Source organism: Drosophila nasuta, chromosome 3, assembly GCF_023558535.2.
Source record: "Drosophila nasuta strain 15112-1781.00 chromosome 3, ASM2355853v1, whole genome shotgun sequence".
Taxonomy (NCBI): Eukaryota; Metazoa; Arthropoda; class Insecta; order Diptera; family Drosophilidae; genus Drosophila; species Drosophila nasuta.
The window spans coordinates 38054323-38065604 of record NC_083457.1 but is presented as its reverse complement, the minus strand read 5'-3'; the positions used below and the strand labels follow the sequence as shown (position 1 = coordinate 38065604).

At 40.0% G+C, this 11282-nt stretch overlaps 3 protein-coding genes across 3 annotated transcripts; 1 reads left to right on the top strand and 2 right to left on the bottom strand.

The window, feature by feature from the left end:
- The first annotated feature begins 93 nt into the window (after positions 1 to 93).
- LOC132789744 (enhancer of mRNA-decapping protein 3) lies at positions 94 to 3519 on the top strand. The gene is made up of 5 exons (XM_060797981.1): positions 94 to 1064; positions 1267 to 2232; positions 2646 to 2803; positions 2870 to 2954; positions 3015 to 3519. Exons 1-5 carry the CDS (start codon positions 514 to 516, stop codon positions 3277 to 3279), a joined length of 2025 nt encoding a protein of 674 aa, XP_060653964.1. The 5' UTR covers positions 94 to 513; the 3' UTR covers positions 3280 to 3519.
- A 1591-nt stretch (positions 3520 to 5110) lies between these two features.
- Positions 5111 to 6994, bottom strand: LOC132789745 (cyclin-J). Its single transcript, XM_060797982.1, has 4 exons — positions 6759 to 6994; positions 6504 to 6690; positions 5854 to 6270; positions 5111 to 5797 (listed from the first exon to the last, which is right to left on the bottom strand). Exons 1-4 carry the CDS (start codon positions 6831 to 6833, stop codon positions 5379 to 5381), a joined length of 1098 nt encoding a protein of 365 aa, XP_060653965.1. The 5' UTR covers positions 6834 to 6994; the 3' UTR covers positions 5111 to 5378.
- Positions 6995 to 7270: 276 nt separating this feature from the next.
- On the bottom strand, positions 7271 to 11267 carry LOC132789742 (probable RNA helicase armi). The gene is made up of 5 exons (XM_060797970.1): positions 10857 to 11267; positions 10343 to 10771; positions 8686 to 10242; positions 7831 to 8628; positions 7271 to 7769 (listed from the first exon to the last, which is right to left on the bottom strand). Exons 1-5 carry the CDS (start codon positions 11265 to 11267, stop codon positions 7461 to 7463), a joined length of 3504 nt encoding a protein of 1167 aa, XP_060653953.1. The 3' UTR covers positions 7271 to 7460.
- Between the last annotated feature and the right edge of the window lie 15 nt (positions 11268 to 11282).

The window sequence follows — 11282 nt, the reverse complement described above, 5'->3', positions numbered from 1 at the left end:
TTAAATATCACTAATGGCTATAGCGCCGATACCGCGCGAGTAGCAGTGACTGTGCTCAGTCACAGTGACAACGATGCGAACAAGTACCACGATATTATTTGCACGCAAATTTTGCTCGTCTCCAGCGAAAACGTAAATGCGAAAGGCAGTGGAAGAAAAAAATTTAAAACGAAACACGAAAAAATTGCAAATTAGATGGGAAATTCAAATCAGAAATTCATTACAAGTTAAGAAAAACAATTATAAATCCCACAACGCATTTAAAGAGAGTTAAAGTATATTAAAATTGCGTCGCCAATTTATGAAAAGTGCTTTAGTGCGTGGTAATTGCGTATTAAAAAACAACAATAGCAACAACAACAACAGCAACAAAAACAGCGCGCAAACAAACTGCAAACGCTGGCAAAAATTGAGAAACTGAAACTGAAAGTGAAAAAGGCACAAGAAAAAAAGAGCAATTGCAGCCAGAGACAGCAGCAACAGCCACAAAAAGAAGGAAATAACTTTTATTACATGGGTTTAACAGATCAAGATTGGATTGGCAGTGCGGTCAGCTTGACCTGCGACGAAGAGCTGGGCGTGTTTCAGGGATTGATTAAGAAGATCTCCGCCGAAGAGATAACTATTGTGCGCGCCTTTCGCAACGGTGTTCCATTGCGCAAACAGAACGCCGAAGTTGTGCTGCGTTGCACCGACATCAAGAGCATTAATCTTATTGAGCCGGTCAAGGATATTGAGACGACGACACCAACGGTGATTAACAAGCCGACGCCAGTTAAATTGCCGCATTTCTCCAACATTCTTGGCAAACAGCAGCAGCTGTTGCAACAGCAACAACAACAGCAGCAACAACAACTACAACAGCAGCAGCAGCAACTTCAACAACAACAACAGCAGAAGCAACAGGAGCGGGAGCAGGAGCAACAAGCGACGCCCAGAACCAAGAGCAATGGGCACGGCTACGCCAACAGAAATGGCGGCGGAGCAGCAAACTCCGCGCTGAGTGATAAAATGCAACAGCTTATGCTGACTACGAATGCCAATGGAGCTAATGGCATGCGAAGGTAAGGAATATGGATATACTTTATAATGTTTATTCTTTGATTTGACCAAATCCACACTAAAACTATTGGACATTGGTCTGAGAGACGAGCTGTTAGTATTATTTTAATGTGAACAATTATATTTTATTTATTTATTAAGTGACCAATGCGTTGTCGGTCTCAAAGTATTAATACCATTCACTAAAATCTTATTGATTTGCAGGACACCGCAGAGCTCGCGTGCACCGAGCGCGCAGCAGCAGCAGTTGGCGACGACCCCGAATAGCGTGGCTGCCTTTTTTGGCAACATGATACCGGCCAAGGTGGAGGTGAAGCTGGGCAGCTCGGCTTATCAACCCAGCAGTGGTAACTTGGAGAGCTACTGCAGCAGCAGTGTTGACAGTGGAGAAGCAGCAGCTGGCAGCAGTCGTCCCATTGATATAATAAGCAATAGCAATGGCAACACCAATGGCAGCTATTATAATCAAGGCGCCAGCCAGAGCAATGGTAAACGGAATGGAAATGGTAATGGAAATGGAAATGGCAATGGCAACGGCAGTTTCAACTCGAATTCCTTTACTGCCAATGGAAACGGTAATGCGAATGGCAATGGAAATGGAAATGGGAAGAAGCAGCGTAATCGTGTGCGTCGAGAGAGCAGCATGCGGCAGCAGCAGCAGCAGACTTTCGGCAGCGAAGCCGATGATCCACTTTTGCACGAAGACTTTGACTTTGAGGGCAATCTGGCTCTCTTCGATAAGCAGGCCATTTGGGATGATATTGAGTCGACTTTCCAAAAACCGGATGTTGTGCGTCATGCTGTCCACGTGCAAAAGCAACCCCATCATCATCATCAGCAGCAGCAGGAGAAGAAGTATCGACACGACGAGAACATTTTGGCTAGCGAGCCGTTGCAGCTGCGCCAGATCGAAAGCATTTTTGATGGCAGCAAGGATTTCGTCACCGATGATGGCCTCATCATTCCCACTATTCCGGCCTATGTGCGTAACCGCATCGAGATGAGCGCCGAGAAGGCGGGTCTATCGCTCCAACGTCAAATTGACATCTTGGCACGTGGCGCCAGCGATTTGGCCATCACATTGCTTGGAGGCGCTCGCCGTTTGACGCCGGCAAACAATCATCAGTGGCCAAAGATTGCCATCATTTGTGACGGCGTCAACACGATGAGGTTGGTGAAGCTTTCGCATGAAATCTGAATTTATTTATTTGTTTACTGCATGCGCATTCCATGTCTCTGTTTATCAATAACACAATAAGAGTTTTTTCTCCAATTGGACTAATTCTAATCAATTCATTGCCTCTGTGTCCAATAAACTATTTCTAAGAAATCATTTCTACTTGCAAATTCGACTGAGATAAGTTAATTCTTCATGAATTTTATTTATCTTTTCGCTAATTTCAAGAGATTTTCAATTACAAGTTAAGTAAGATAACAATTAAATATCTAGAAATTCGTATATGTTTATCAAATTTGGCCAATTAAATCATTAAATTCTAATTTTTTTTGCAAATTATGTCTAGAATTATGACTAACGTTAAGTGTACTGAGTTATCTAATCAAATGAAATTTATGAATTATAGAACCATCAACATTGGAGCTGCTACAGGGCGTCTCTTGGCGTCCCATGGACTAACTGTTCTTCTCTATGTGGAGCAGGCGCAGCTCATTGAACAAAACAGTAGCCTGGAAATATCCTTGTTCAAGGCTACTGACAACACTGTAGTACATTCAGTTGATGGTATGTCTAGCTAAATCTTATCTATCTAGTTACTTAAATAATTAACAAATTTATTAATAAATACAGCAATGCCAACACCGGATCTTGTGATACTATCGACAAATACCGCCAAACTTTCGGATGCAATCAAGAAATGGCTCAGCGTTAATCGGTGCGTATTTGATATACTTCAAATATAAGTGAATATATTAAATGAAATTGTCTTTTTCAGTGCTTCGGTGCTTGCCATTGATCCGCCACCGTGTGGCATTGAGGATGTTGCTATCAAGTACTCAATATTACCAATATTACCATTAACCCAAGATTCAAGCACTTCGGCTGCCGCAGTGGCAACGGAGAAAGCATCAACGAATAATTGTGGCAAACTGTATTTATGTAATTTAGGTATACCAGATAAATTTTATCGTGATTGTGGCATTAAGTACAAAAGTCCGTATGGACATAAATATGTGATACCGATTCACTCAAAGGACTGAAACAACGACAACACAACACAACACAAGCACAGACAAACAATAATGATACATAACAACAAACAACAACAACAATCAACAGCATAAACATTAAGCACCAATAATCCAATAAAACACACAATACAATAATTATCAGTAAAAGTATAACAGAAAAATTAAAAAACACCCAAACACACATGTGATGATCATCAAAGTCCTGTTTCCTGTGAATCTAGCCTAGCAGTTAGAAGACTCTCATATAACTCAATTTAGTTTTTATCTACGGCGCATATACATTCAATGCATTACAAACTACATACTTACATAACATATACATATACATATTTATTAAGTTTAAGCCTAAAGTTTACTCATACACACTTTCCTTCAATTGTCAATCAAGAGCTGCCCTAGTTTAGTGCCGAACTACATTAAAAATTGTATACTATTTATTCGAAATCCCTTTATTCTTGTATAATCAACATGAACCCCATGAGCCCAAAGGCAAGTCCAGCATTAACTAACATTTCGTTTGGGAGCTCGCTTAATTTGCCAATTTTCCTGCATTTCTTAATTTTTAATAGAACCAATTTCTTCCATTCTCGATGCTCCCATTCACAACCATTATCAAAGCAAAACAAAATAATCAAAAGTCTATAGTTTTAATCTTTTATTTTGAACTGGACAAAACATACCACACAAACAACTCAAGAAAATCAAGAAAAACTTTCATATTTGAAAAACAAATCAAAATGATTGTATATAATTGTATAATTGCATAATTGTTTGTGTATGAAATGAACTCAATTGAATTATTTTAGTTAAATTGAGCCAAGTATGCGCAATACATGCCAAATTAAATGTCTATTTTTTAAGCTTAATGAAAAGAAAAAACCACTAGCGACTATTATGATAAATTGATAACAATACAATTACAAATTACAAATCAGATTCTTAAGTTAGTTTCGTAAGCTTCAAAAGTGTTTATCACCAATACAAATAACATCATCAACAACAACAAAAACAACGGAAACATCAAACACATAGAAAAGAAACTTATTTGTATTTAGATGTAGTCTATAAGCATTCTATATGTAAGATGTAAAGTCGAAGAAACAAAACCTTATTTTGTACTCCCATCGAATACTGTAAAGTGACAAAAAGCACACAAAATATTCAAAATCAAATGTATCGCGAGATGAGTTTTATAAACATCAATTGATTAAGTACTACTATATCATAATCCGATCTAATAGTGAAAATGTTAGCCTTTGCAAAACTCAATATCGCAAACCAAAAAACCTTAACTAATTGTTGTAAAAATATTATTATGTAGATTCTAAATTCCAATTGTTGATGATCAATCTGCAAATATCAATTTGCATATTAATTGTTTCACTGTTTGTTTTGAAGAAACGAAGAAGAAAACAAAGCAAAGACCCCAGAAACAAACAGAAAAAAAAAACAAAATAAAAAAAACTGACGGTTTAATAGAGAAGAAGCTGACTGTTTTGAGTTAGGAGGAGTTAGATGAGTTGACAGGACGTTGAACTGATGTTAATAGTCGAGTAAGGAGGAGTTAGGAGGTTGAGAAGGTTATTTCCAACAACAATTACAACACACACAAAACAAGAACCACAGATTTTGGTAAATGCTTTAAAAATTGTAAATGAAAATCTATTTTCGGTCCAATTGTATAAAAACATAATTTTAAATGAGGAAAAAAAAATGGAAAAACAAACCAAAAACAAAATTATGCCGACAAATCAAAAACATAAAAACACAAGTTAACTAAGAGAAAAAAAAAACAAAACAGCTAATATATACAATATTAAAAAAGAAAACACCGAAAGCCTTCTCATGGAAAACAAAAACAAATGTGTTTTATTTTTATGCTCTTTTCTTTCAGATGGATTTGTCACATAATTTGCCACAGCCGTCCGTGTTGTATATAGTATGTACATACTTTAAAAATCAATATGTACATCTTGTAAATATACTTATTAAGAATAACTTTTTTAATAAACTCAAAAACATAACTTCAACTTGAACATTCATTGTTCAAGAATTCTCTAAATATATTATGTATATACTGCTTTTCGAAAGCCAATCAAATCATTGTGTTAGGTCTGATCCAACTTCGAACGCTTCGAATCCTGCACTTCGTATTGATAATCGCGACTGCGCTTGCGTGACGTGTTTTCTTTATCAGTCGCTTCCAACTTCAAGCTTATAAAATTGAAGGTCTCGATTTTTGACGCTGCAACAACTTTGACGCGTGGTGGCAACAATTGCTCTTCGAAACCGGAATCGGGACTTTGCCACAAAGTCTCTGATTTGTGGCTTCTCACGACGTGGCCCGGACTATGATAGAAATGATAAAGGGTTATGATTTTGACATATGGCTCAACCATATTCTCGGTGTAGGTCGTTAGCGTGGTGAGAAAAGGTGTCCAGACCTTGGGCAATCCGCTCACTTGACGCACTGCAGCAATGCAGGCTGCTGCCAGCAATGAAGGCTGATCGTTGCTTAATTTATAAACTGCAATAGAAAGTTTTTCAACTGATGCTCACAGTTTAATATTATTTTCGACTTACAGTTAAGGGTATAGTCGGCCATTAATAATAGGACCGATGCCAATGACGCCATCATTTGTTCCAAGCTCTCGAAACGCGGCAAACTCTCTGCTAGTACCGGAGATTCATCCAAGCTCTTATTGTAGTCTACATAATCGTCTCGGGTCACATACTTGCACGACAGCATCTCTACAAAGCTTGCGGTGGTGGGTCGCATCAGTTGAAAGTCGAAAAATGTGAGCACCTTGCGTTCCACAGCCTTGTACTCGAAGAGAGTGTAAGAGTTCATCACAATGCGATTCATATCACTGTAGCGTGGCACAAAAGCATCCCGATTCTCGATCTGTGCTGCAATGTGCAGACAGGTGAGAGCCACCAGCTGCAACTTGTCCGCTCTGACCGTGTAGACGTCCATAAAGCGATCCAGATAATATATGGCTAAGAGAATGTGGAATGTATTGGATAAAATATTATTCTGAAATTTATCGAAGATATTAGTTAACGCAGTATTGAATAATACATTAAATTCAACCGGATAATGATCTTGGGTATTGTAAGGTATTTTGAAAAACAAAGTTTCAATACCAGATTAATCTCCGCTGGTCTTGTTTACACAATAATGGGTATCTAACAATCAATCCAATCCGACTGCAAGTTTGTTGTTTACTTACACAGATGCAGTGCACAACGGCTGAGTTTGTATGTGCGTATGATCAACTGACAGAGTTGAATGAGCTGTTGCCTATAATCAATTTGCCTGGAAAGGAAACGGATACGTCGCCTTTGCATCTCGGACTCCTTCAGTGTTTGGAAGATGTCGTGAGCGTAGTCGCTTACCCAATGGAAATTGCCAAGGCACTAAAAAGCATGTAAATGTAATATTTAAATTCACACCCACGAGCAAAACCAATCAATCGTGTTCAAACCTTGCTTTTATCTACATGGTGCTCATTTGTTTCATTGAGCATATGGATATTTCCCACTAGCGCTGGCTTAGTCATTTTGTTCTTGATATACACAAAATTACAAATTGCATTAATTAATTCACGAAAAGATTAATTTCGCGAAAACGCATTGCGAACAAATAAACAGTCAAAACAAGAAGCGGGAAAATATGTCTGACATTAACGGTAGAAACTCACACGGCACTGTAAACAAAGCAGAAGTAATAATTTTTTAAGATGAAAAAATTATGTTACTTAACAGAACGTGAGGCCGTAGATGGCGTAATAAATACCAGATTGCTTTAGTATTTTCCGAGCTTCGAAAAGTTGTTACTTAACAGTCTGCCGTTACTCTGTTATTTCATTCGAAATTTTATTTTTTATATAGAAGTTTCTTTGGTAGCATATATTCTAGAATTACTTAAAAATTGTTTATTAAAATAAGGTGCAATGTATGATTTGTTGACATATGATAAACAACTGAATAATAGTGTGTGTTTGGAAATTCATATTCATTTATTGTCATAATACTTTCGTATATGTCTAGGATACAAATGTGATTGTAAACAAAATTAAAGTTTAACTTATAAAGTCGATTGCCGAAATTCATTCATTGGAATTGTCTATATTCGAGACTTTGGATAAATCTAGCAATGATTAGTAATGGTATTAAGGAACAAAATATTAACTGTCTGACTGACTGCCCGAGTCAGTATCATCATAATCTTCATCATTCCCGTTCTTAAGTACGGATCGTGGCAATTCACAGCCGAAATATGCATTATTGTGGGCACAATAAAGAATAAATTTACGCCAATTGTCATCGAGAGAAAGCAGGTTGGGGTTGCCAAAGACGATGAGCAAAGCTCGAGCACGAGAGATGCCAACATTCATGCGTCTCCTGCACTGGACAAATCCCAAATTGAACTTGAGATCACTTGTGATTATGGTTTCTGAGGACCGCACGGTTGAAATGAGAATAATGTCACGTTCCTAAAATAACATATACAAATTAATTTTACACACTTAATAATTAATCAGTTTTCGGATTTACCTGTCCTTGGAATTCCTCGGCAGTGCCAATCTTTGGCATGACCACGTCAGCCACAATGAACATGTCCCTGATGGACTTGACCTGCTTAGAGTACGGAGTCACTATGCCAATCTGATCTGACTTCACATTGCGGCGATACAAATGAATGGTCGTTAGAAAGACCTCTCGCGCCTCAGCGGGATTAAACCACGATGGGGAGTCCATTTCCTGTAAATTTTCACCAATAATGCCATGAAAGAAGGTGCCCTGATTATATGGAATATCCCTGATGGGCTTAAAAATCTCATGAAGGTCTGTCAACAAATGCAACTCGCGCGAATCCTTCTCCGAGACCATAGAGATGAGCTCATCGTCGTAAAAAAGTTTGCTATAGACATCCATTATAGTGGGCAGCGCACGATAATTGTTCAACAATTTCGTTAGCAGGCAAGGATTGTAGCCAGAGAAGTCAGGAAAACGTTGCTTATCCTTGCGATAAGGTTCAAGCTGTAAAAGACGTTCCAACAACGAGATTTGCATGCCGTACTGTTTGGCCTTTGGGTCAATCACAACTGACTGCAGCTGCTGAGGGTCGCCAGCGAGAATTAATTGGCCGCGCTTCAGCACCATAATTGGCACCATAGTTTCTGGTTCGGTGCATTGGGCTGCCTCATCGATGAGTAAGTGTGTAAAGTGATTGCTTGGAAAGTCCATTTGCAGAAAGTTGCCCATGGTGGTGCAGGTGCTAATGATAATGCGGCGCAAAGCGATGAACTTCGACTGGCAACGCAGCTTGAGACCCGCTTCAGTCACAACCATCTACAATAAGAGAGAATTTGTGAATGTTATTGTCATAAGAGAATAAGAGTTACTTACGCTTTCGGTGCGATTATCTGCGATGCCAATGTCTGCTGTGCCACAGTGTCTGATCAGCTCATCGGGTATTAAACCCCTCTCAATCTGATTCTGTCCAACGAGACGTATGAATTCGCCATGGGGTAAAACTTTGCTGTCAATGATGTGCTTGGTGATGAGATCCGCAGCGCTGTTTGAAGGAGCACAGACCAGCAAACGAGATGAGGGCAAATTGTGAACCAACTGCAGCACAGTCTCGACTAGCGTGACAGTTTTGCCCGTGCCCGGCGGACCAAAGATGACATAAGGCGTGTTCTTCGCTTCGCCACGCAGAATATTTGCAACTGCACGTTTTTGAATGGAATTCAGTGATTTGTTAAACCATTGCAATTTATCGCTATACAGATGCATTGTGTTATCCTTGAATTGAATGTCCAGTTGTGGATTCTCGTGCTTGATGATAGTTTTGGGAAACAAAGTGTGTTCCCCAATTTGGGTAAGAGCTTGCCTGATGGCGAAATGCTGTTTACGGAACGGCATCCGTGAGAAATGGAAGGTCAAGCGATAATCTTCGCCATTGTAGGGATCCTGGAAGCCAGCGTTAAATTTCAAGAGAATGCGATTGTGGAGCACCTTATGCACAAAGCCCTCATAGATCTTCGTATCCTTGCTGTTGACATCTGCCCAAGGATTAATGGCGTGTACTGTATCGCCCAGCACCAGCGACGGACGGCGCTCTGCTAGATTCTCAATGTGCAGCGAAAGAAATTCGCCGTCGCGGCAAAAATGGGCACGCTCTCGATCATAGTTGCGCATACTAACTGTTAGATTAATCTCCTCGAGGTGCAGCAGCACGCCAAAGCGCTGCACATAGTTCTCAATGGTGAGTGGACCCTCAAGGTATGGATAGTGGGTGGTCAACTCATGATCCATATCGCGACGACGCTCAGTGCCGAGAACAATTTGACGCAGTGCCACCGGCACATCGAATGATCCAATGCGGTGCTTGAGGAAGCGGCATTTGGTTATTGTGGGTTGACCCTGCACAAGCACATTCTTGGTGGACCACACTTGATTGGCATAATATCGCGATCGTTGCGCCTCAGTGCGCCCAAAGACACGCATGTGCTCGGCGGCAATTAGACGTAGTTCCGATTCTTTGGCCTCAATGTCCGAATTACACACGATAATGGTTAGATGACGCGCAACTTTGAAATTGTCAAAGTGCAAGACGAATCTTTCGTTCGATTCGCCAAGAAATTTCGTGTGTACTTCGAATACGATGGAGATATCGCCACCTATGGTCAAATTCCTGGGACTAAGCGGTTCTACCACACTAATCTGTGCAGCATCGCTGTTCTTGATTTCGATGCTATTCAAGGTACAGCCTCGATTGCAATTCGAACGCACTTTCAATGTGACCTTCTCCTTCTTCCACTGTTCCGAGAAAACGTAGCGATCCTTGCCCTCTATGTTGATTGCATGCTTGCTAGCGCTATGATTCTCAAGTGTCTTCTTCACTTGACCAAAGTTCTTTTCCAGCAATGAGATTTTGATGGCACGACGTGAGTATTTGCCCTGTAAAAATGGTTTGTGGCGAAAACAATTAAAACTCTTTCCTCGGTTTGCAAACCAAAATGTACTTTAGTTAAATGTAGAAAATATTTGTTAAGCTTACATAGCTGCACTCGATTAAATCGGCCTTCAGAATATCGCCCAGATGCAATTCGCAATCGTTTGGTAAGTCTTCCTTGAGCACATAACCATTCGAATCGAGCACACAAAACTCCTCGAATACTCGTTCCACAATGCACTTTTCATTGGTTTCTATGCGGGCTGGAGACACATTTAATACTTCCAATATTTCGCCCTGTTTATCGACGTAACCCTCATCCAGCTGCACGTTGCACTCGAGATTGACGGCATCGCCTTGCCTCGGTATGAATGACAACTCAATGTTGTCCAACTCAACGCTGTGATCTCCATAGTCAGTCTCTACTTCGATGCTAGACGGCGAACGCCGCTTGATGACGCCCAGAATTTTGCTTGTCTGTGTGTTGAAGAACTTCGGTTTGTCCAGTTTCAGTGCATCCAGTGCCTGTTGCATCTATAAACGAATTTTTGGGTAAGAACAGACGAGTAGAGTAGCAGATGAATATATATTTTGATAATTGAAATATATTTAAGCATACCTTGTTCAATTGTTGGTCTTCCCAATTGTACTCGAGAATGTTTTCGATCTTAACGACTCTCTCATCACCGTGCAGGGTCATGTAGGATAAATACTCGACCACACAACCAGCGTGCAGATCGCTAAATAATTCAAGTGCTGCCTTCTTTTCAAATGGAATAGTGTTGTTAATAAAGCCACCTTTGGCAATTACTTGCGTAATGACGCCTTTCCGCTTAGAGCATCGTGACGAGGAAGCCTCATTGTCATCGTCCTCATCACTAGTGTTGCCCTTGTCTATCAATCCATTCTTTGCTTCATCACTCTCCTTTTGCTCCTCTTCGTCAAGTATGTTATGCTCCATAGCTAAAAGTTCTTCGGTGTTGCTCTTCTGCATCACCGATTCAACAACACTGCGCAAATACGAGTACATTTTGAAGTGGTGTCG